Raw genomic sequence first — 24334 nt, forward strand, 5'->3', positions numbered from 1 at the left:
CATGCCACGGACCAGTACCGGTCCACAGACCTGGGGGTTAGGGACCCCTGTTATAGTATAGTTATTTTCATATTAAGAAAAACACAGCATGATATGGCTGATCAAAATGTAAGACTTGATTGCAAGATACGAACAGAAAAATGAAGTGTACCAAATATGCAAATTTGTAGTTCAAGTATTAGGGATGCCAAGAAGAAACCAGTTCTACACTTGGTAATTTCCAAAGCAAAAAGTAAAGAGCAGTGGGCAAACTTTCATCTTACTATCCCGGATCTTATCAGTTTAAGTTATGTAATATAGAGAATAAATAGAGAATATAAAGGCATCTCAAATTTGTGGGGAACCACACCTAATGATTTCAATCTCTTCCACTAAAATGGTCACGCTGTTGAATGTGTACAGTTATATTAAAAATGTTCCAAGACAAGTAACATCACCGTAACTCTATGCTTATTCCTATAAAAATGTACTTGGACATCAGAACATAACTCATATGTAGAGCAGTTTTTAAAAAGAAAGCCAATCGGAGGAACTGAAAGAAGATTATAAGGTTATATAAGTTAATTAGGCAGACGAGCTTCTTGTAAAAAACACACACCAGAGATACAATTAATAGGTTTTAAAGCTATAGTGTATATCTCCTTCGTCTCCCGCATTTCAGAAGTTTCAAATATCAAAAGAGACAGGCAAGCACAGAAATATTTAGTATTTAATTGTGGAAAATTTGCCTACTGTGTATTTTTACATTAAAATAATGGGCTAATGAAACAAATAATGCAAATGCAAAGCTGTGAATGGCTTGACTCTGGATAAGCAGACATAGAAATATTTGAAACACTGATCACAAATAATAAGACTCATTCATCATACTCCATATCAAAGCATATCATATAATCAAAGGCAAGGGAAACCACTTATTACTGTTTCAGCATCCCCATGGTCATATGCTCAAAACTTTAAGGAAGGTCTTTTGTTAGAGGAGAAATATATTTCCAGGGTATTACTTTATTTTTCACCCAGGGAGAAAAACACTCATTTCCAAATAGGGTTTTTTCCCCCCCCCCACACACACTGACAGTTACAAAAGTATTATTACCTGTCCTTTCTAAAAAATAACTACGGTACGGTAATTCTTCTGGGATGGTTATTTATGTAAAGTTTAAAGAAAGAAAAAACTGCATTCCAGGAACCAATAGGTCTTTTCTGACTCTAGCTGCCCTCGTATCTGAAGACTTGGAGCGCATTTACGGTAAATATCCTGTTCACTTTTTCAAGACCTCCCTAAGGATGATAAAACAATTAAGATATTCCACAACGACCCCACAGGAGCAGGAGTGCACAAGATTACAGATGTACCTTGTGTTTCCAAGAGTAAGAAAAACTAAAGATGACTAGTTGTCTTATTGGCAAGGGACCACACACACACACACACACACACACACACACACACACACACACACACACACGTGCACACACACACACCCTCCCCACACACCCAGGATGAGGGAAAATGAAAGTCTTTTCTCATTCTCTGCATTTCTAAACAAAATTAACAAACCAAATTGAACTGCTTAGATAACCCCCCCCAACACACACTCTTGCTGGCTAATTAAGTAGTCATTCATAAAATTATCTAGAAGTTGCATATGGTCCAAGAGCTGCAAGTTGGTGACCCCTGTTCTAGGTGTTCTTCAACAGTTGCCCAACGTAAAGTGCTTCACTGTGGTCTCAACATGATGCAGTCAACTCAGGCTTAACCGTTGCCAAGTATAGGCTTGTATGCTAAGTTTAGCTAGTAGACAAACTTCAGCTGTGCAAAGTTCTCCTTGCTGCCTATGACATGTGAAATTCAAGGCCGAACATAATCAGAGCGCTCTTCAAGCTATGAAATTGATTTTTTTCAGTGGGAGCACACACAATCCTTCCAGAAGAGCTGAATCCCAAATTCTAAGACAGAGTTTCTATTGATCAACACCATCATCTATTATCAATATAACCCAGTCCATTATTAATATTACAGTACACGAGAAGATATAGCAGAGCTTGAGGACATCAGAACATCTATGGTGCTTCAACACTAACCTCTAAATTAGCTGTCTTAAATGTCCCATTTAGGTATGAAGTAGAAACCCTACCCAAAACCTGAACTCAGATTCCATCATGTTAAACAAAAAAGACATTTTAAATTGATCAGAACAGAAAGGGCTAAAGTCCCTGTGGGAAAATATTCTAAGGCTCAATTCTGTCCGTTGCTTCCAAAAGAGATCATTATCAATGGTACTAAAACTTACTGAAAATTGCAAAGGAAGTAACAGGAATAAACTCTGCCCTACTCCATCCCTTACTGAAGTTCCTAGCACAGATCATCTCTCAGACGAAAACACCATCTCCAATTCAATACACTGGGCAAAAGAACAACTGGCATGGGATCCAGGTTACAGGCTTCAAGTGTGACTGGATTCTGATGCTGCTCAGCTGAGCCTTTTCTCCGCTAAAGGTAAAGGTAAAGATTCCCCCGCACATGCGTGCTAGCCGTTTCCGACTCTAGGGGCCGGTGCTCATCTCCGTTTCAAAGCCGAAGAGCCAGCGCTTGTCCGAGGACGTCTCCGTGGTCATGTGGCCGGCATGACTAGACGCCAAAGGCGCACGGAACGCTGTTACCTTCCCACCATAGTGGTCCCTATTTTTCTACTTGCATTTTTACGTGCTTTTGAACTGCTAGGTTGGCAGAAGCTGGGACGAGTAACAGGCGCTCACTCTGTTACGCGGCACTCGGGATTCGACCCGCCAAACTGCCAACCTTCTGATCGACAAGCTCAGAGTCCTAACCCACTGAGCCACCGCGTCCCTGTTTCTCCGATAGGCTGACTCAAAAAGCACGATTTTATGTCTCAAATAGTAATTAATTGCTGCAGTTATCAAAAATGGGCATTTCACTTTTTACTTCAGGAAAGTAAAGCTTAGTCTCTCCATTTATTAGTTTGCTGGAATATGTTGCTTACTATTTTGTTTTTGTGAGAATTGGTTTTGATCAAGGAATAAACATGGAAAAGAGTGGAAGGCCATGCTTTTTGCTGTGTAGTTAAAAATAATTAAGTAATTAAAATGCTTAAATCATCACCAACTTAGGCAGATTACAATAAAATAAAACCCAAATCACTTCATCAGCAGGTCAAAGAAAACAAATTATAACAAATAAACCACAAGGTTATTATTTATTAGCCCCCAGAAACTGTGGGGGCTCCATCACTAGAAATTTGGAAGAAGAGACTGGACAATCACCTGTCTGAGATGGTATAGGTTTTCCTGCTTGAGCAGGGGGCTGGACTAGAAGACCTCCAAGGTCCCTTCCAGCTCTATTCTATTCTATTCTATTCTATTCTATTCTATTCTATTCTATTCTATTCTATTCTATTCTATTCTATTCTATTCTATTCTATTCTATTCTATTCTATTCCATTCCATTCCATTCTATTCTAATTTCATTTTCTATATTCCATTCCATTCCATTCTGCTCTGCTCTACTCTATTTCTATTCTATTCTGTTCTACAATCTGTTTATTCTATTCTATTCTATTCTATTCTATTCTATTCTATTCTATTCTATTCTATTCTATTCTATTCTATTCTATTCTATTCTATTCTATTCCATTCCATCCTTTCCATTCCATTCCATTCTATTCTAATTTCATTTTCTATATTCCATTCCATTCCATTCCATTCCGCTCTGCTCTACTCTATTTCTATTCTATTCTGTTCTACAATCTGTTTATTCTATTCTATTCTATTCTATTCTATTCTATTCTATTCTATTCTATTCTATTCTATTCTATTCTATTCTATTCTATTCTATTCTATTCTATTCTATTCTATTCTATTCTATTCTATTCTATTATATTCGTCTAGTCTATTCTATTCTAGTCTAGTCTATTCTATTCTATTCTAGTCTAGTCTAGTCTAGTCTAGTCTAGTCTAGTCTAGTCTATGTCTGTTCTGTTCTATTCCATTATCATATGACACATTCATACCACAGCACAAGATTAATAAGTAAGAAAGAAGCCAAAACTTGGTTCCAATAACACTTAATCTTCAAAGCCTTCCAGAAGAATATTTTTTCACTACATTCTGGAATGTCTGAAAGGGACATCTAAGCTTCTGTCTGAAAGGGACACCGAAAGGGACATCTAAGCTTCTGAAGGAAAGTTGTTCAAGCGTATGGGAGCCATGATGAAACAACAGCTTTTTCTGGCTCCAGCCAACCTCAGCTCATGAAAATGGGGGACAACAAGCAACTTATCCCAGAAGGGTCTCACTGGACGGATCTGTTTTAAGTAGACAGTCCTAAAGATACCCATTTTCCAAGCTTTATTTACTGATAATACGTGAATACCCGCTTCAAGGGGGAAGAGCAATAATTTACCAGACTGATGCCAAGCAACAAACTTTGTCCACCATTGTAGCAAAATTCCACTAGTGCTTAGAATTTGGATGAAACTTGGATGCAGAGCTTTTAAAAAATAAATCTGCAAAACCATGGTTATTAAATCAAGGTTCATTTTGAAAGCTACAAGGTTCCAGCTATTTTAAAGAGAGAAAAGTTGGGAAAACGATAAGGCCACTCAGGGATGTATTCTGTGGCTAACAACGTGAGGAGCAAAGCACCAATGGCAAACCATGAGCTATATTATTTAATGGATTTACTTTATGAATCCTTAGAATAGTCTAGTGGCTCCATAAGAAAAAAAAGTAATCAAACTCTGACATATATAATGTTAGGCATTTTACCGACCCCAATAAGCACAAGAAACAAATTATTAATCAAATAAAGCCAAGTTTGTCCGTCTGCCTGTATTAGCCTTAACGAAACAGAGAAGAGTTAAGCTGCAACATTAGAAATAATACTATCTGTCCAACAAATGAAATAGTATAGATACTACGTATCACAGACTCATATCATTGAATGTTCTCAAACAATCCACTGGGAAAAATAATCTTAAATCTAAAAATACACCATCACAAGAGGAAGGCAAGTGTTATACGGAGAGGTATTTTTCATGGATTATGAAAGGTACAATCAAAACAAAAATGCATTGTCTTCAAACTTGGCCCTTTGATGACTTGTGGCTGAGGAATTCTGGGAGTTGAAGTCCACAAGTCATCAAAGGGCCAAGTTTGAAGACCCCTGCCCTAGCCACTACTTGTGAGACCTGGGACCCAAAATGTTTCAGACACAGAACACATATTCTCAAGGTGGCTGAGAACAATTCAAGTGGTGTCCATAAAAAAGGTAAAGGTAAAGGTTCCCCCGCACATGTGTGCTAGTCGTTTCCAACTCTAGGGGCCGGTGCTCATCTCCGTTTCAAAGCCGAAGAGCCAGCGCTTGTCCAAGGACGTCTCCGTGGTCATGTGGCCGGCATGACTAGACGCCAAAGGCGCACGGAACGCTGTTACCTTCCCACTGCAGTGGTCCCTATTTTTCTACTTGCATTTTTACGTGCTTTCGAACTGCTAGGTTGGCAGAAGCTGGGACAAGTAACAGGCGCTCACTCTGCTACACGGCACTCGGGATTCGACCCGCCAAACTGCCGACCTTCTGATCGACAAGCTCAGCGTCCTAACCCACTGAGCCACCGCGTCCCTTGTGGTGTCCATACAGGGACCCAAATTTAGAGTGACCTGAATTCAGTTTAATAGCTCTTTTATGGATGCTAATGAACCTTTTAGTAGTATACACAGAAACAGCAACTTACAAGACAGTGAATGTGTGCCTTTGGGTAAATATTCAAAGAGCAGAGAACTCTCTTCTCCCAGCATGTCAGCTTTCAAGGACAATAAGCTATTCTTGCTCATAAGAGCTGCCCGCAAGTTAGCAACTGCTACAGCCTGAAGTGCATCCTCGTTCTCTGGAGTAAGTGGCTGAGAGAGATAACTCACTTCGCCTCCTAGGAGTGCTTCATCAACTTTTGCATAAAGATCCGCTCTCTCTATTCTGTTGTCAGAATTGTTGGGCTCTGCCCCTGTCAGATCCACACCTGCATGAAAAAGAAAGAAAGAAAGAAAGAAACGTAAGTTTACATTTAAGCATGGAGACTTAAAAGAAGTGAATTGGTGAAACTCGTCCTTCACATTTGAGCTCACAGTGTCAGCACCAGTATTCAGAGCTAAAAGGCTCAAAATAAATGCTTCCCCCCCCCCCCAGGTTATATTTCACTTCTCAATGTTATGATCCCTTTGCTGATATTACATTCACAGAGTGTACACTTTGCAAGATACACTATATACGGCACTTTGTAGTATCTTTGCTGCTGTAGTACAGAAGGCTAATTACCCCGTTATGTAAAATTACTTCAGATTAGCTTTTTGTTCCTTTTGTTAACTCTGCTACAGTTTAATCAAAGAGTGTGCCACTGTTAAATAACATTTTACACTATTTCCTAACTTAAAAGGTATGTTAAAAAGCAGGTCTCTCATGAAATTTATTACTCCCATAGCAATATACCTTGATTTTTTTAACAATAATTTTCAAAGATCAAGTAGCAGAATGTGAAAATTATGATAGATCTGACAGGAAGTTATTATAGGATGCAAATTGCCAAGTTTTTTAATTAATCAGCTCAGCAAAATAGATACTAAAAATTCTCCAAAAGTCATTTTAAAAGAAGGATATGACATTTTTAGTATTTAACAGCATCTACTATGTATGGCCCATTGAAATCAGAGGTTTTGTTAAGTTAAAAAAAATGCTTCCCTTCCTAATTTCACCTAGTATTTTTCACTAATTCCGTATTATCTGATAATTTTGGATAGAGGTCCCAAAACTCCAGCTTAAGAAATTGTTATGACAGAAAATGCTTATGATAAATGCTAAAGAATCGTAACTGTACCGTATTGTTCTGTTTGAATACCTGACTGCCAAGGACCCATCCAGATTGCCAAATCATAATGGTACTTTTTAAGTAGACAATTCTAGGCTCTTAGTTTGAGTGTGTTGCAACCTCTAAAACCATCTGTTCAGAATGCATCTAATCAATTCTCATAGTACAAGAGTCCCTTGTACAAGAGCTATTTATTCTTCGTAGAATGGCTTCAAACAAATCTAAAGCAAACAGAATTATTTTTGATCGAGAGTCTCATTTTATTGCCTGGATACCTAGTTCTTAATCCTAGTAGTATCTCAGCTCTATTTCTGGTGTGTTCTCATTGCCAGAAATGTTCTTCTTACTTCTATGTTGGATCTCTCTTTAACAAGCTCCCACCTATTACTTCTTGTCTTGCCTTCTGGAGCTTTGGAGAATAAGTCAAATCCCCTGTTCTCTGTGACAGCCCCTCACGTACTAGAACAGGGCTTTTCAACCAGTGGTACGGGTACCACCTGTGGTACATTGGCACCTGGCAGGTGGTACGCAACCATCCTAGAAAAGTGGTAGCAGGGGAGGGGAATGAGCTGAACCGGTGGCAGCACCGCACAAGCCGGAGCGAGAGACGGCTGGAGCTGCAGGGCTGTCAGGGCTCCGTGGAAGCGCCAGGATCAGCGCCAGGATCCAGCTGGAGCTCAGTGCTGATCCTGGCACATCTGCTAAGCCCAGAAGCGCCACCGATCAGCTGGAATGTTGCAGCATCTCCAGGGTCTTGTGATTTACATTCAGATGCTTGGCAACTGATTCATATTTAGGACGGTCACAGTGTCCCAGGGTCATGTGAAGTGACCAAAACCTGCTGCAACCACCCAGCAGATTGATGGGGGGGGGAATAAAAACCAAACACCCCCCACCCCCCACCCCCGCTGCCAATCCTCCACAGAAATGCTCACAACAATGAAAACCTCAGACAGGAGGAAGAGCGCCGCCGGGTGGGCAGGCAGGTGTCTTGCTCGGCTGTGGCTTGGGGGGGGCACTTTTTTCAGTGCCATTGTAACTTCGAACAGTCACTAAGAGTACTGTTGTAAGTCGAGGACTACCTGTACTTCATTTTTTTCCTTTTTTTTTTTGGTCATCAAATTTTTGACACCTTGCTAGGCGACTGGTGGTGCTCGGATGTTGCCATATCCTAAAAGTGGCACAATGGCTGAAAAGGTCGAAAAGCCCTGGACTAGAAGGCAGTTATCATGTCCCTCCTAATCCTTCCCTTTGATAGGCTAGAATCAGACATACCTAGCTCCCTCAACCGTTCATCATGTGATTTAGCCTCCAGATCCTTTTTCATCTTTGTTGCTCTTCTCTGTGAAGCGGTATATAAGTCTAAGGGCTATTGCTATTGATGCCTTTGCATGATTTCCCCCCCCCCCCCCGCGCATGATTTAATGTATTTATTAAATAGTCTGAATTGCAGATTTGTTACTGGCAAGCCAAAAGTCACAAGGACATCTAGCAACCATCTCCTGAATATGTTCTTTTAGAAATCAGGACCAGAAAAATGTTATTACCAATAACAATAAAAGTCACTGAGGTCTGTCAAAGCCATTCTTGCATTGTCTAGTTACCAGATATTGCCGCTGAGATCACACCACTGCAGTCAATTAAGCAACTTGGAAACAAGATTAAAAAAAATAAATAAATCAGGGTAATCAGTATCTATCAATAAGTGTTGAACTACCTCGCTGTCCTTCTTTGGAAGCAGGAGAACAAACCCATTTTCAAGTTCTTAGTGCATAGGAACCAATTACACTAGAAGGCCAGCAAAATCATCTCAAGATTTTGTTATCCTATTTCAGCATTCTATTTTCACACCCACATCAGGGGAACTTGATGAACCAAGAGCTGTACTGTCCAAGATTAAATTTACTGCTGTTATATGAAGAAGGGCAAGACCATGAACTATGATACAATGGGTGATAGAAGTTGACACAGATAAATGAAAAACTTAATTAAATTGTGGGAGCTGTATCAGACATTGCAGGAATACAAATTGAAAAACCTCCTCCGTCTGTTACGGAAAGGAGTTGGAGCAGTTCATAAATAGAAACTCAGATTTTAAATTTTAAATAAAGCTTCCAGTTTTTTTAATGGGTCTTTTATTAAAAAAAAATCTGATTTCTGCTAACCATTATCAATCTGAAAAACAAACTGAATAAAGTGATAGAACTAGATTTCTGATATATGTACAGAAAAAAATTGTGATGAGATTTTAAACACTGGTCTTGATGTTGATGTATCTTGACGATAGAGAACTCAATTTATAGGATTAATAAACCCTTTAAAAGAGGAGTAGACCAAACTGTTTTAGCCATATTCAGTCTAATCTTGCTAAAGTCACACTCCCAGAAGTGGACACAGTCAAAATAATTTTAAATTATAGCTATTTTTCAATGCCATTGTCCATTCCTTTCCAATGAAAATTATTAACTTAAAAATATCATGTAACCAGTGTCATAAACAACTATGGTACATGGCTTGCCCCACTTGGTATTTATTTTTGCCACATATTTATAAAACTTGAAATTAGTTCCACTTAGCTCACAGGGGCTGGAGTTATACACCACATGAAGTATAATGTAATTTCTTTAATATTAATTTAGGGAATTGTGTAAAATCATCAATTACTGTATGACCTGTAAATGCTTTATTTAGCAGAATGTACAACTACTGCAATTGTGATGTAGTCAATATATGAAGGGGGCATGATCATAGTAGCCGTGATTAGAGTGCAGTATTGCAAGCTAACTCTGTCCACAGCCAGGAGTTCGATCATGGATGGTTCAAGATTGACTCAGCCCTTCCATCTTTCCAAGGTTGGTAAAATGAGGACCCAGATTGTTTGGGGCAATATGCTGACATTTGTTAATCGCTCAGAGTGTGCTGTAAAGCACTACAGAGCAGTATATAAATCTAAGTGCTACTGCTATAGTAACCGAGGGTGTGCTAGTAGGCTAAGAGACATATAAATTTACAACTACCGGTAATCCCTCTTCCTGCCTTCCTTCTATTTTCCACTTAACTGATTGCTCTACTGCTGTTCTCTCTGTCCACTTGGAATGATTGTTCAGTACTAGTTCAGTTCATAAGAAGGCCAAATTAACCCTTGATTTGATGAGGAAATTCAATCTGGGATACATTAATAAGGTCTGGAGGGGTAAAATGAGTGGAATTATCTTAATCTGGTTTTGCACATAAAGATTCATGGTACATAACCATCCTAGGCTTGGCAATGGGGTAGTGCAGGGAGGTCTTCAAACTTAGCCCTTTTAGGACTTGTGGACTTCAACTCCCAGAATTCCTCAGCCAGGCACACATGCCTGGCTGAGGAATTCTGGGAGTTGAAGTCCACAAGTCCTAAAAGGGCCAAGTTAGAAGACCGCTGAGAGAAACAGATGGGGATTCCAGTTGGTCCACCTCCCACTGTATTACCCAATGTCCTTTCTACGTGAGCTGGCTGAAGTAATTTTGAGAATGAAGTTGTATGCCTCAGGGCAATTTCCTAAGGGGACATTTATGCTATCTTGAATAATCCATTTGGGGATTTTATGGATTCCATGGCAACCACCCGGCTTTTTACTGCATCGGTGGCCACACGCAGGGTAAGACATTCTGTTGATTTCATCTTATACCCTCTTGATCTGGTATTCACCCCATTGTGTGACACATGATTTGATGATTGGAAGGGTTGAAATCACATGATTAGATAAGTTCATTTGCTGGTAAAGTTTGATTTCACAACATTAGTGTTCTGCTACAGAGATTAAGGGAATCAACCTCAGGACCTCTAGCAGAAATGCAGCCCATCTTAGAATCTCTTTACTAATGCACATCATAGCTTATTACAACGAGCCACAGGCATGGACCAACTGGGCCCCTGGAATGGATAATGCAGGGGTCCCCAACCCCCCAATCCGTGGACCGGTACCGGACCGCAGCATACCAGCAACCGGTCCGCACAAACAAGCAAAGCTCCATCCACGGGATGCAGGCAGCACACAAAACGACCCCCATCCGGTCGGTGGAAAAACATCTCTCCATGTAACTGATGCTCAAAAGGTTGGGGACCTCTGGGATAATGCATCAAATCAACTGTGGAGCTATTCCTGAAAAAAGTATATTCCTGGATCCACAGGTTCTTGAAAACTGTTGCCTGAATCCCTTGGTAGAATCCCTTTCTGGATAAGATTGAAACACTAGTGATGACATAATTGCAGGATCTCTTGGAAAAGAAAGATGACTACAATACGGTTTCATATCAATTTCTTTATCTTTCTGGTAAGAGCACTGTGGAGACCAATAAAGCACTATTTTGTCACCAGAGCTATTTAATATCTGCATGAGGCCTACAGGTGTGGTCAAGTAATTTAAAGTAATGAGAACAATATGCCATTGTAAGTATGAAGATACCTAAGAGAATAGAGACGAACGTGAAATTTCAAAATTTGACATAAAAGTCAATAATTAGGACAAGCTATAGTTAAGAAAGGGGACGCGGTGGCTCAGTGGGTTAGGACGCTGAGCTTGTCGATCAGAAGATCGGCAGTTTGGCGGGTCGAATCCCGAGTGCCGCGTAACAGAGTGAGCGCCTGTTACTCGTCCCAGCTTCTGCCAACCTAGCAGTTCGAAAGCACGTAAAAAAATGCAAGTAGAAAAATAGGGACCGCTCCGGTGGGAAGGTAACAGCGTTCCATGCGCCTTTGGTGTGTAGTCATGCCGGCCACATGACCACGGAGACGTCCTCGGACAAGCGCTGGCTCTTCGGCTTTGAAACGGAGATGAGCACCGGCCCCTAGAGTCGGAAACGACTAGCACATGCGCATGTGCGGGGGAACCTTTACCTTTACCTTTATAGTTAAGAAAAGCAGCTGGGTTGCCACAATTAGAAAGGATAGTAGCAATTTATTTTAAAGGGCAGCATAAATAGATTAGTGAATAGTAGTCTCTAATTAAGCAAATCTTTAAAGCGAACAAGAAAAGCATTCAAAAATAGAAAGGAAGTAAACTCCAATATAGAGAGTTAAATACATTATTGCAGGAAAGGCTGCTCTTATGGGGAGGAGTAGATGCAATAGAAGATTTTGAGTTTGAGGAAAATGGAATACAGGGTGGGGAAGGGAAATAGACACATAGATAAAAGTGGGGCTGGGGTGGAGCCCTTTTAAAACCAGGGTGTAGTCAAACAAAAGTCTGAGCTCTAAGCAATCTCTTAGCTTCTTTTTAAAAATAACTTGACCTAACCCTTTCATAAAGAAGCCTTAAAATAGAGCTATTCCCACAGCCTCATCGCTTTACTTATCCTGTAATTGTTCCATGAAACCCGAATATTATAGTCCACCAATTATTGCTGTACAATTACTCAGGGCTACCTCTATTCATTTTGCTGAAAGTTAGTGGCTGCTCTGGGCAACATTTCTTGTACATGCTGCCTATTCTCAGCTATTCCTCTTCTAATCCCCTCCAGCTGCACCTGGTAGCACAATTCCACAACCTCCATCAAATTATCCATCGTACAACTCACATGCCTTCTCCAACCCTGCTCTCGGTGGAAGGTCAGTGTACCTTACTCAACCTACCCTGCCAGGCCCTTTCAGTTCCCATAGTCACCTAGATCAGGTTACCCCAACAAAAGGTGGAGGAGGATGTGAGATAGAAGGCTGGCTTTCTCTGTGGTTTCCCTGATTTTATACGTGTTTGTTCCCTTTGTTCTTCCAGTTGTCTTCCGGGTGAGGTTCAAGGTGTTAGTAATGACCTACAAAGCCCTACATGGCATGGGTCCGGAATACCTTGGGGAGCACCTGCGGCCGGCGTCAACTTCCCTCCGCCCAGTACGCTCCCACAGAGAGGGCCTCCTCAGGGTGCCACCGGTCAAAGAATGCCGACTGGTGGCCCCCAGGGGGAGGGCCTTCTCTGTGGGTGCACTGGATCTTTGGAACCATCTTCCGGTCGAGCTCCGGATGGCGCCCGATCTCCGCTCCTTCCGGCGCGATCTTAAAACCCATCTCTTTGAACAAGCTGGCCTGGCCTGATGGGACGGGGTTGGATTTTATAAATGGATTTTAACTGTTAATCTGTATTAATTTATTACGGGCACTGTTTAATTACTTTTTAATAATTTTTAATTTTTGTATCTTGTTTTTATGTATTGCCCTGTTCACCGCCCTGAGTCCTTCGGGAGAAGGGCGGTATACAAATTAAATTAATAAAATAAATAATAAATAAATATGAAGAAACGTCTTCTTGAGCAGACAAGTACAAGGGTGACTGCCTGGCCTTTTCCGGTTATGTTGTAATGTTGTTTTTAATGGTGGAGAGGTGGGGTGCTTTCTGGAGAGACACTGATTTTTAAGAAATGGGAGTTTTATTTCTTCGTGTTTTTAGATATATATCACCTAGCAAAAGGGCAGCATAGAATTTTAATAAAGTAAAATAATCTTGCCCAGGTTTTTGATTCCCTGATTTCTTTTCCTACTCATCACATTCCCCCCCTTTTTTTTGCTGATGTACTGCAGTTAGTTTAAAATGGTTTTAAATACATTTATTATCATCTTAAAATCTAATGTCAATGTCCAATTAGAAATTAAGAGACACAATTTTAAAGAAAATTTGTAACTGGACACTAACAACAAAGTAAAAAGAAACAGATAAGCATTCTCTGAGAACTGCTTCCTCTTTTTTCCCTATTCTGGGTCAGTTGGTTAATCAGAATTTTAGGAGGGACTGGGGAAATTAGGGCAGCAGATTTATGTACAAGATTGTTCAGTTAGTAAGTGTAACGCATACTTCCTTGTACTCTGTCAGGTTCATTTTTTTTCTCTCTCTCTTATTCTACTGTTCTCCTTAATGTGTTTCTCTGAGGTATCTGAAAACTTATCCATCATTCTGTGAACAATTGATTGCTCCCCCAAAGATAACAATCTGAAGTGGCTTTTGAATGTATCTTTATTTATGACAAAAACTTAAAACAGGCTCAAAATTACATAAAATGTTTGACATTTTGATTTATGTGGTTATTTTATGTTTTTTGTATTTTGTGTTACCACCTGAACTGAATTAAACTACCCAGCTGGAAACCCAACTGTAAATAAACTGGGCAGCTGATTCAATCACTTTGAAGAAGCAGTTCTTGTACAATTTATAATTTATTTTTTTTAATACATTTATATCCCGCCCTTCTCTGAAGACTCAGGGCAGCTTACAAGCTTAGCAGTAATTGATGGTCCAAATCTTCTATCATTCACTTTGTGATTCTCAGTACTGTCATTCCCAGAATTCTGCTTCTATGGAGATGCAGGTAGACTGCCATTGGTCAGGGGGGTAGGCAACCTTGGCTCTTTTTATGACTCGTGGACTTCAATTCCCAGAATTCCTGAGCCAGCATGGTAGAGCTTTGTGCAATTTCATTTTTGTCATGATAAAGAGCTGTCTTAAACCTGACTGCACAGTGTGCTAAAAGCTAACTCTCTGTTGTTTACATGTCCTTAAGACACAGTGCTATTTTTCATCAGTGGTCAGCAATGAAAGAAGTTAACTAAGAACCAGAATCTGAACTTACAGTAGTTACTATTCCACGTTCATTGAAAAGATAGTCAATACCGCTAAGCTTGTAAGCCGCCCTGAGTCTTCGGAGAAGGGCGGGATATAAATGGAATTAAAATAAAATAAATAAATAAATAATTATTCTATTGAGAATATTTTTGTCTAATGTGCATTATTTTTACTGTTGTAACCTGACATATTTAGTTCAAGAAAGTTCATCTTCTTGTCATAAAATTATCTCCAGTGATTGATTATATATTTCCATGACCGTTGCTTTTATTATATTGAACCCACTGAACGTTTGGTTCTTAAACTTAATACAACAGGATGCAACAGAATATATAGCAGAGGAAAAATAGTGCATGCACAAAATTTCACAATAATACGGCCCAGAAGCTGATGAAGGACTGACATTGTGCTAAGTAGATTAAAAAAAAACCAGGAAAGAAAACGTTGCAAATATTTTTAGCACTGCTTTCTGTTCACAGAAGATACACAATATGATTTAATAAAACAGTATTGCACTAGCAATGATAAAATAGAAATGAAATTTGGCCAGAATCAGCTTTTTTTTCTCCCAAATGTCCTCTAATGTAGCACAGATTTCTTGCTCTCCAAATTTTCTTCACAGGAGATGGAAATCAAAAAGGTCATTCTCAGACAGAAGTTTCCTCATCAAGATCCTGCTTGAATTAAGGGCCTCCAAAGATGATCCTTAGAATACCTTGATTTCAACTGAACAGGACTGTAAAATCCAAGCAACATTTGGGACTAGATCAGATTTTATTCTGCAGTAGTTCTGCTCTGTCTCATTCACAAAAGAGCAGGGTGGAAGGAAATCAAAATGCCTTTGATTGGTCGTACTGCTGCTTCCTAGTACCTCTTCCATTTTTTTTTTCTAATCACAGAAAATACATTAAATGTATTAAAGAGAGGAAAATAAAATAAATATGCAAAAAGTTTTCATTGATAGTACAAAGAAGTAATCCTCTAGAACAGGGGTGTCAAAGTGCCGGCCTGCGGGCCGGTTTCATCATACCCAAGCCGCGCCCATCCCATTGCCGGCAATGCAGAGAGAGTGGCGATACGTCACGACATGTCACGTGACGTGGCGAGTTTGATACCCGTGCTCTGGAGGCACCCCAACAAGTGCTTCTGCCCTCAGTGATCAGCAAATAATAATGTTACCTATTTGGGTAAAGAAAGAAAGCAAACAACCATGCTCAGGGCACCAAGAACTCTACAGGGAGCTATAAAGATAACATAAAAACTGAATTATATGCTCCATGGGTGTGTATTCTGGATAATATTCCAGGGCAGTATTAATTACATTTCCAAATACTTTTTTTTTAACATTGGCCACACATAGTGCACATTTGTATACCAGAAAACTAGAGTGTTGCAGATCTTTCTTTCTTTCTTTCTTTCTTTCTTTCTTTCTTTCTCTTTCTTTCTTTCTTTCTTTCTTTCTTTTTTCCTTCCTTCCTTTTCTTTTTTCTTTCTTTCTTCTTGAGGGACAGGGCAGCATACGAAATGATAAAAAACATTCCTTGCATTACCTTTACCCACATCTTAGGCTAAATGAAGCAACAATAAATTACTACTGTATTTGAGCCTTCAAATAATCACTTTTTAACGAAAAGTGAAATTGTGTGGAAAAAGACAGACATAACATTCCTCTTTGTTATGATGGCAGGAAAGAATTAATTCTTTTATTTTAAAACAATACCATATTGATAAGATTCTTCCTTTGGCCAAGTATAAATTTCTCCCCTGATAGTATGCATAGATCCTATCCAAAGCAATTTGAAGGAGCCTCCTCTAGGAAATGGTCTGTAATGAAAGACTGACATTTCCATCATAATTAGATAATAAATTTGGAACAAATGGGGCTATTAAAATGAAATCATATACTTAAAGCTTTACTACAAGATGGTGAATGCCCAGGATATTGTTTTCATTATGTCAGAAGTGCTGGCTCATTCATCATTTAAAACCTAAGTTGTTTATTACTGCCAACATGCACCTTTGGACGGCTACCAAAAAGACTGCATTCATCTGCTCCGACTTCAGATTGAAAGAATGACTTACGGTAAGTGGTCTGAAAGGCCAAAAATAATCCTGATATTGGTAACACATGCATTTCAAGCCTATTCTTGATGTTATATGAATATAACATTTAACCGACACACTTCTCAAATGCATCAAAGTTGTAGAAACTGATATGAGTACTGTATGTTAAAAATCTGAAAAAGTAGTCGTCTTCGGGAAACAGTGCAATATTTTCAGAGGTGCTCCTCAGTTTATATACGTGATTTCCTATGTTCAAAGTATCTTAATATTACTGCTGTTTTGGAGTGTGAATTGAAAAACTTTGGCTGGCAGTTTGAATATGAAATAGAGGATTTTCCTTTTAACGGGTTAAGACTGTATCCAAGCCACACCCCTTCCCCCTGCCTTAGTGAGGAGAAAGAAATGGGGTCACTTCCAAATATCTGAAATGTCTGTAAACTGCCTTGAGCTGAGGCAGTAGTATATAAATTGCACACATAAATAAAATAAAACAACTGATTGTCTATCGGTATTTTTTCTTTCCCAATACTGAAACTTAACGTGGGCCAAGGTTATGTCCATATCCATTCCCTTGGGATCCAGATCACAGGAAGGGATCCTGGATCTGGGAACGGTCGTCTACACATTTCAGAAATGAATTGTGCTCTTTTCAAGAATTTTTGAATTTGAGCTCTATTTTTCTTAATTTTTCATTAATAATTGCAGTCATTCGCCTGGTTATAGTTTTCATGGTTAAATAGCTACAAATCAGAAAACTATATACCGGTAATACACATGAACCAAAACATCTTATCTATCCATACATTCCTATCTACTTGCACTTTGCAATCAGGGGGCCTGAAGCATGATATTATATGTAAGCTCCTTAAGTAAATTACTGTATTTTCATTGGCTGGAAGAAAGCCTTGCTTTTTGTACCTATAATCTTCCTTCGCTTGCATGTCGCCTCAGACCTACAAGGCATGCAAGGCTTCCATGGCTGACAATGTACAATTTGATGTTGGGTCCCAGCTAGAGGAATGCAAAATTGAAATTATTCTGTGTTTCAATTCTAAAAGTTCCTCTTAAATGCAAATGGAAGTGACGAGGACAGATGTGGCTAAACACATACTACAACAGGATACTGAAGATGCTATCTTACTGGGTGCTTACAGATAATGATTTTTCAAAATTCTTGGTTTAATTATGGGTTATAAATGCTTAACATGGAAAATGGAAGGAAACAATTATTATATGAAATAGTTAAAACAAGATTTGCTTTGCTACTGAGGCATGTGTATTAGAGATAGATCTTTTTCAAGAATAGATATGATTTGCATCTCAAAGACTCTGACTACTAATGTTCAGAAAATGGAAATATTATTAAAGACTATCAGACCACAACCCCAGTGACTTAAATTTTTAAAAGAAAAAATGGCTCTTTCAAATGTGTTGGATATTCTGGAGCATTTGGAGCAGCACAACGAAAAGCAATCTGTGTTGATTTTTTTAGATGCAGACAATTTGAACTGGATTTTCTTGTTTAGAATTCTGGAAGTTATGAACGCAGGAGATGATTTTATTTAATGGTCAAAATTGATTTATACCTCAGAGAACCACAATAATTTTTAACGGAGAATTAACAAAACCTTGTAAGATTGAAAAGGGGACAAGACAAGATTACTGCTGTTTCCACTCTTGTTCACATGCTGAACAGGACAAGATGAGAAAATTGTGGGAGTAAAGATTAAAAAAGAAACCTGTAAATTAAAGGCATTTGCTGATGAGCTAGTCCTAAGTTTTGGAGGATCTGTTAGAGGGAGTAAAAACATCAATGGAAAAAATAAAGGACTTTGGTAAGCTAGCAGAGTTTAAGATTAATAATGAGATATGTGGTGTTAGTAATTTTACTACAGATACATTAATGTAATAAATATAAATTGTATGATATTAAATTTAGAAACCACTCGGTTCCTTACAGAATGCTTCTGGGCGGTGTACAAGTAAAATATTAATACAGAGGCAAAGATAGTTAAAACAGAAGATTAAAATTTAATTAAAAGGTGGGTGGGCCTTCAGAGTATTAAGCAGCCCCATGGCCCCTGTGAGTACCAAGCCAGAGGGCAGAGCCAGGTCTTTAGCCATTTCTGAGGGCCCATCTCACATCTTGGAAGAACATATTTCAAAAGGCAAGGGCCGCGGCACAGAAAGCAAGGCCATACATAATTAGGCTAAGACATGAAATGAAATGGACTTGTTAAGATGGGAGAAATTAAAATGGACACTATTGAAGAAAATTTCTGAGATTAAAAATGAACGTTTTTCCTAGAATGATGTTTTTGTTTCAGACAGCATCTCTTTTGACAATTGATGTATTTTCAAGTAACGGCAAAAAGATATATCTAAATTTATATAGCAAGGGGGAAAAACAAGTTAAAAATGAAGTATTATAGTCCACGAGTCTTAAGATCGCCAAGGTTGGGGACCCCTGGTCTAGTGGTTAAGGCACCACGCTAAAAAGCACAAGCACGGCTGTCCTGCCTTTGCCATGAGAGCCAGTTGTGCGACATTGAGCCAAGCACTTTCTGTCCAACCCATGGGAAAAGTAGGAGGAGGAAAAAGTATGTTGAGTAGGTTTGCCACCTTGAATTATTTGTAAAAATAATAAAAGCGGGATAGAAACAAATAAGTAAAATAAAGGAAAGACGAGAATTGGTCTACTGAATTTGAAATCTTATATTGCCGCTTGTTGTTTGGTTTGGATGAAGGAATGAGTGTTGCTGAGAAACAAAAGACTTTTTAGACTTAGAAGATTAAGAACTGAGCTTTTAATGGCATGGAGGTTTACGGCACAATAAAGTTAAATGTGGATTTTAAAAACCACTTTATTACATATGCCATACTGAGAATATGGAATAAATATTAACATTCAAGTGAAGCCAGAACATTTCCTTTCAGGATTGATGGATATACCGTACAGTTAAAAAAGAATCATGGAAGAGTTTTTCAATATAGGATTACCACGGCGAGATTATTCTATGCACAAAGATGGAAAGATCCAGGACGACCCATCATGGAGGAAATGGGCTGGTGAAACTGACAGAATTCGATGACAAAATTGACAAGACTTGACTGGAGAAAGGTCATTAATGATATTCCTCAATGATTAGAAACCCCTTATGGACTTTTTGTGTAAAAAAAAAAAAGGAAAATGATTTTATGACTTATTAGAACGATTCTAGAAAAGGGGAATAATGATATAATCTTAGAGATGATATATGTGAGAGGAAGATCAGAAGCCACTTTTTTGTATTTCTTTCCACGTTTTCTGTTATTTTCTTTTATCTTTTTCTCTTTCACATTTATCTTTTTCTTTGAGTGTACTTGTTAAACACATATTTTAATAAAAACCACAGTGTTTAAACACTTCATTTTTTTTAATTAATATATTCCAGACAGTTATTCATGAGTATTATATAATTGCACGGAAATGGAATTAAACATTCTTACTTGCTTCTTGATGACTGTATGGCCATCCAGGGGCAGTTAGAAAGGGAGGCACTGGTGAAGTTGTCCCGCTGTCACCTCCCAATTGTTGTGTGATATGGCGCACAGTATCCTTATTTTTTCTATTCTTCCTACGCCCTGTAGGCTGCCACCCATCTGCGGTTCCTTGTTCTGAGAAAGCATTTTGCATTGCACTATCTTTGGCAGACCGCAATTCATTTCCTCCATAATGAGGTGGAGAGATCTGTTCTTCTTTGACACGCAAAGTCCCATAGCCCAAATCAGCAGACCAAAGTGACTGGGATGAAATGTCATCGTGACTATCTGATTTTGGCTCTTGATCCTCTTTTCCACAGGTACTTCCTCCTTCGTGACAGCTAGCAATAGCCGAATCTCCGGAAGAGTTTGCTGGACTCGTCCTTCGAGCCAGCCAAGGAGATATGCTCCTACCGGCTACAACCGCAGAAATCAGAGCATCCGTACTGTTGCTAGAGGCAGCCCCAAATTCATAATCGATCAGATCGTCCGATGCATCAGACTTTATGCTTATGTCAAGAGCAGCCTTTATGAAAGTGTGACAAGCTTGCACAATATCAGTCATTTGAAGGTAGCTGGCCGCTGACATCACCTCAATAACATTCCTGCTGGTCAACGCAAGGTGTGCTGAGTACATGAAGTCAATGATTGCTTTAAAGCCCTGTGCCGTTACGATATCCAAATGAGTGACTGTGGCTTGGTCGGAGGTCTTCTGCACCTGACAATATAGAGTCTTGAAGTAACGACTACTGCCAAGTAAAATATTTTTATGAGCCTTGAAAATCTTTCCCTCCACTATAATGCAAACATCGCAGAGGATACCATGCTGCCTTTGTTCATTGAGTTCCTGAAGCAGATGATGATAATGGGAGGCAATCTCCATGTCTTCCTTCTGATTATTCATTTAGAAGTATTTGCACTCCCACAGTTTGCACACTCTGTGGGGAAGAAAGAGAGACATTGACACTGTTGGCACCAATGGACATTTTTCTCTCAATCCAGACAGGAGCATCAATGCCAAACATCACAGGGGGTCATTGGTGGGAGGAGAAGGCTAAAACTAGTGTATCTGCTAAAATCCCTGTAATGATCAGCATTCTAGATTAGCAAAATCATTTCAAAGGAGCATCTACCCTGGGTTCCATTCAACTCTGAGAGGTAATTCATCAACTTCTTGTTGTTTAAAAGCTGAGTTATAAGGTATTCAAATAATTACTCGATGTAATTAGGAGTGATTAGCTTTAACTTCTAAAAAGAAAAATTTATAGTGTGCAAAGATCACAATCAAGCTATTGCTGAAATTGTGTACAAATACCGATTCTGTTTTTCCAGAGGGATAGCAGTAATTCTCAAGGAAGCAGCTGTCTTTAGACTACATCAGCAAACTCTGTACTGACAGAGCTATACAAAAATTCACTTCAACCTCAGTTTACTTACATCTTCAAGATGAGAATCACAGGTGAACCATCCTTGATGATAACCAGCAATTTTAAAGCAAGCCTTATCCCATGCCTTATTCCCTTTTATTGTTACAAATCCTAATACATTTATTGCCTCAATATACTATTTGTGCAATATTGATTAGATAAAGTTAATATCATACACAATATAAAGTTAGCATTCTAATGTTTAGGTGACTTGGAATATGGGAAATAAAAATGTCCCTCAAGCAATGAGCATGTGTGCTATTGCTTATGCTACTCAAACATGCAGGGACGCGATGGCTCAGTGGGTTAGGACGCTGAGCTTGTCGATCAGAAGGTCGGCAGTTTGGCGGGTCGAATCCCGAGTGCCATGTAACAGAGTGAGCGCCTGTTACTCGTCCCAGCTTCTGCCAACCTAGCAGTTTGAAAGCACGTAAAAATGCAAGTAGAAAAATAGGGACCGCTACGGTGGGAAGGTAACAGTGTTCTGTGCACCTTTGGCGTCTAGTCATGCCGGCCACATGACCACGGAGACGTCCTCGGACAAGCGCTGGCTCTTCGGCTTTGAAACGGAGATGAGCACCGGCCCCTAGAGTTGGAAACGACTAGCACGCATGTGCGGGGGAACCTTTACCTTTACTCAAACATGCAGTCTAACATGCAGAAAAATATTAAAAAGAGGAGACAAAATCTAAGAAAGATTTAATTTAATTTTTTAATTTAATAATATTTCTATACCGCCCTTCTCCCGAAGGACTCAGGGCGGTGAACAGGGCAAGAATAAAAATACAGGATTACAAAAGTTAAGAAAATAATTAAATACATGCCCATATACTAAAATACATCTTAAAACCCCAATAAAATAACAATAACAACCCCCCCCCAATCCCCTCATGAGGCCAGGCCAGCTTGTTCAAAAAAGTATGTTTTTAGGTCGCGGCGAAAGGAGCGAAGATCGGGCGCCGTCCGGAGTTCAACCGGTAGTTGATTCCATAGTTCCGGGGCGCCCACAGAGGGGGCCACCAGTCGACATTCTCTGACCGGTGGCACCCTGAGGAGGCCCTCTCTGTGGGAACGCACAGGGCGGAGGGAAGTTGATGCCGGCAGCAGGTGTTCCCTAAGGTACTCCGGACCCCTGCCATGTAGGGCTTTGAACACCATTACTAGTACCTTGAATCTCACCCGGAAGGCAACTGGCAACCAATGCAGCTCACGGAGCAGAGGTGTAACGTGGGAGTATCGGGAGACTCCCAACACAACTCTCGCGGCTGCATTCTGTACCAGTTGGAGCTTCCGGGTGGTCCTCAAGGGCAGCCCCATGTAGAGAGCGTTGCAGTAGTCTAGTCGAGAGGTCACGAGCGCGTGAGTCACCGTGCATAGATCATCCCGGCTTAGATAGGGCCGCAACTGGCGCACCAGGCGAACCTGGGCAAAAGCCCCCCTAGTCACAGCTCCTATGTGGTCTTCCAAGGTGAGCCGTGAGTCTAGGAGGACTCCCAAGTTGCGAGCCCTATCTACGGGGGGGTAATAGTTCACCCCCCATAGCAAGAGGTGGAATATCCGAATAAACCCGGGATGAAGGTATGCAAAGCCACTCAGTCTTGTCGGGGTTGAGTTGAAGTCTGTTCCTCCCCATCCAGACCCGAACCGCCTCCAGGCAACGGGACATCATGTTGAGGGCATCACTGGGGTGGTTTGGGGTCGAAAGGAAAAGCTGGGTATCATCAGCATACTGATGATACCCAACTCCAAAACCACGAATGATCTCACCCAGCGGTTTCATATAGATGTTGAACAGGAGAGGCGAGAGGACCGACCCCTGAGGAACTCCACAAATGAGAGACCTCGCGGTCGACCTCTGCCCTCCTGCCAACACCGACTGCGAACGTCCCTGGAGATAGGAGGAGAACCCCTGTAAAACCGTGCCTCCCACTCCCAATCCCCTGAGACGCCGCAGCAGGATACCATGGTCGATGGTATCGAAAGCCGCTGAGAGGTCTAATAGGACTAGAACAGAGGAATGTCCCCTGTCCCGAGCCCTCCAGAGATCATTCACCAGCACGACCAATGCCGTCTCCGTGCTGTGCCCGGGCCTGAAACGATAGATAGAAAGATAGAAAGGCAAAGCCATGGGAGAAAAAAGGCTTGCAGTTATACATTAAAACAATACATATAAAGGTAGTCCTCGACTTAAGACCACAACTGAGCCCCAAATTTCTGTTACTGAGACATTTGTTAAGTCAGTTTTGCCCCATTCTACAATCTTTCTTGCCACAGCTGTTACGTGAATCACTGCAGGTTAAGTTAGTAACACGATTGTTTAAGGGAAGCTGGCGTCTCCATTGACTACGCTTATCAGAAGGTCTCAGAAGGAGATCACATGATCCCCAGGACACTGCAGCCATCATAAATGAGTCAGTTGCCAAACATCTGAATTTTGACCATGTGGCCGTGGGGATGCTATATAACAGTCGTAGGTGTGAAAAACAGTCTTGTCACTTTTCCAGTGCTGTTGTAACTTTGAACGGTCACTAAACAAACTGTAGTAAGTCGAGGACTACCTGTTACGAGAAGCAAGGATCAGGAAACATTTAAGATACTTTGTTCCAAGAAAAAAGAAAAGGCATAGTTCAGTATTCTAGTCATATGCCAAATGACCTCCAGAAAAGCCAGATCTTCAAGGGTTGTCAAAAGCTTAAAAGGGAAGGGAAAAATCTCTAGTTCCAATGGAAAGGTTTTCCAAAGTAATAAGAAAACCTAAGTCAGGGCCTTGAAGTGGGCTTTATCTCAGCAAAGGTCACTTAACATTCTTTCTTTCCCTGGTCTTGCCAAATGCTGTAGACCAGACATGTCAAACACAAGGCC

At 40.1% G+C, this 24334-nt stretch overlaps 1 protein-coding gene across 1 annotated transcript in view; it reads right to left on the reverse strand.

The window, feature by feature from the left end:
* ZBTB46 (zinc finger and BTB domain containing 46) overlaps window positions 1-24334 on the reverse strand; it is a 67998-nt gene that overhangs the window by 26957 nt on the left and 16707 nt on the right. The window contains exons 2-3 of the mRNA XM_081323759.1: window positions 20013-20983; window positions 5751-6032 (exon numbers count right to left, since the gene is read on the reverse strand). Of these exons, the coding sequence (XP_081179885.1) occupies window positions 5751-6032; window positions 20013-20949 (1219 nt within the window). The 5' untranslated portion in view covers window positions 20950-20983. The remainder of the gene's footprint in view (window positions 1-5750; window positions 6033-20012; window positions 20984-24334) is intronic.

Source organism: Vipera berus (assembly GCF_964194415.1).
Source record: "Vipera berus genome assembly, chromosome: 3".
Lineage (NCBI taxonomy): Eukaryota > Metazoa > Chordata > Lepidosauria > Squamata > Viperidae > Vipera > Vipera berus.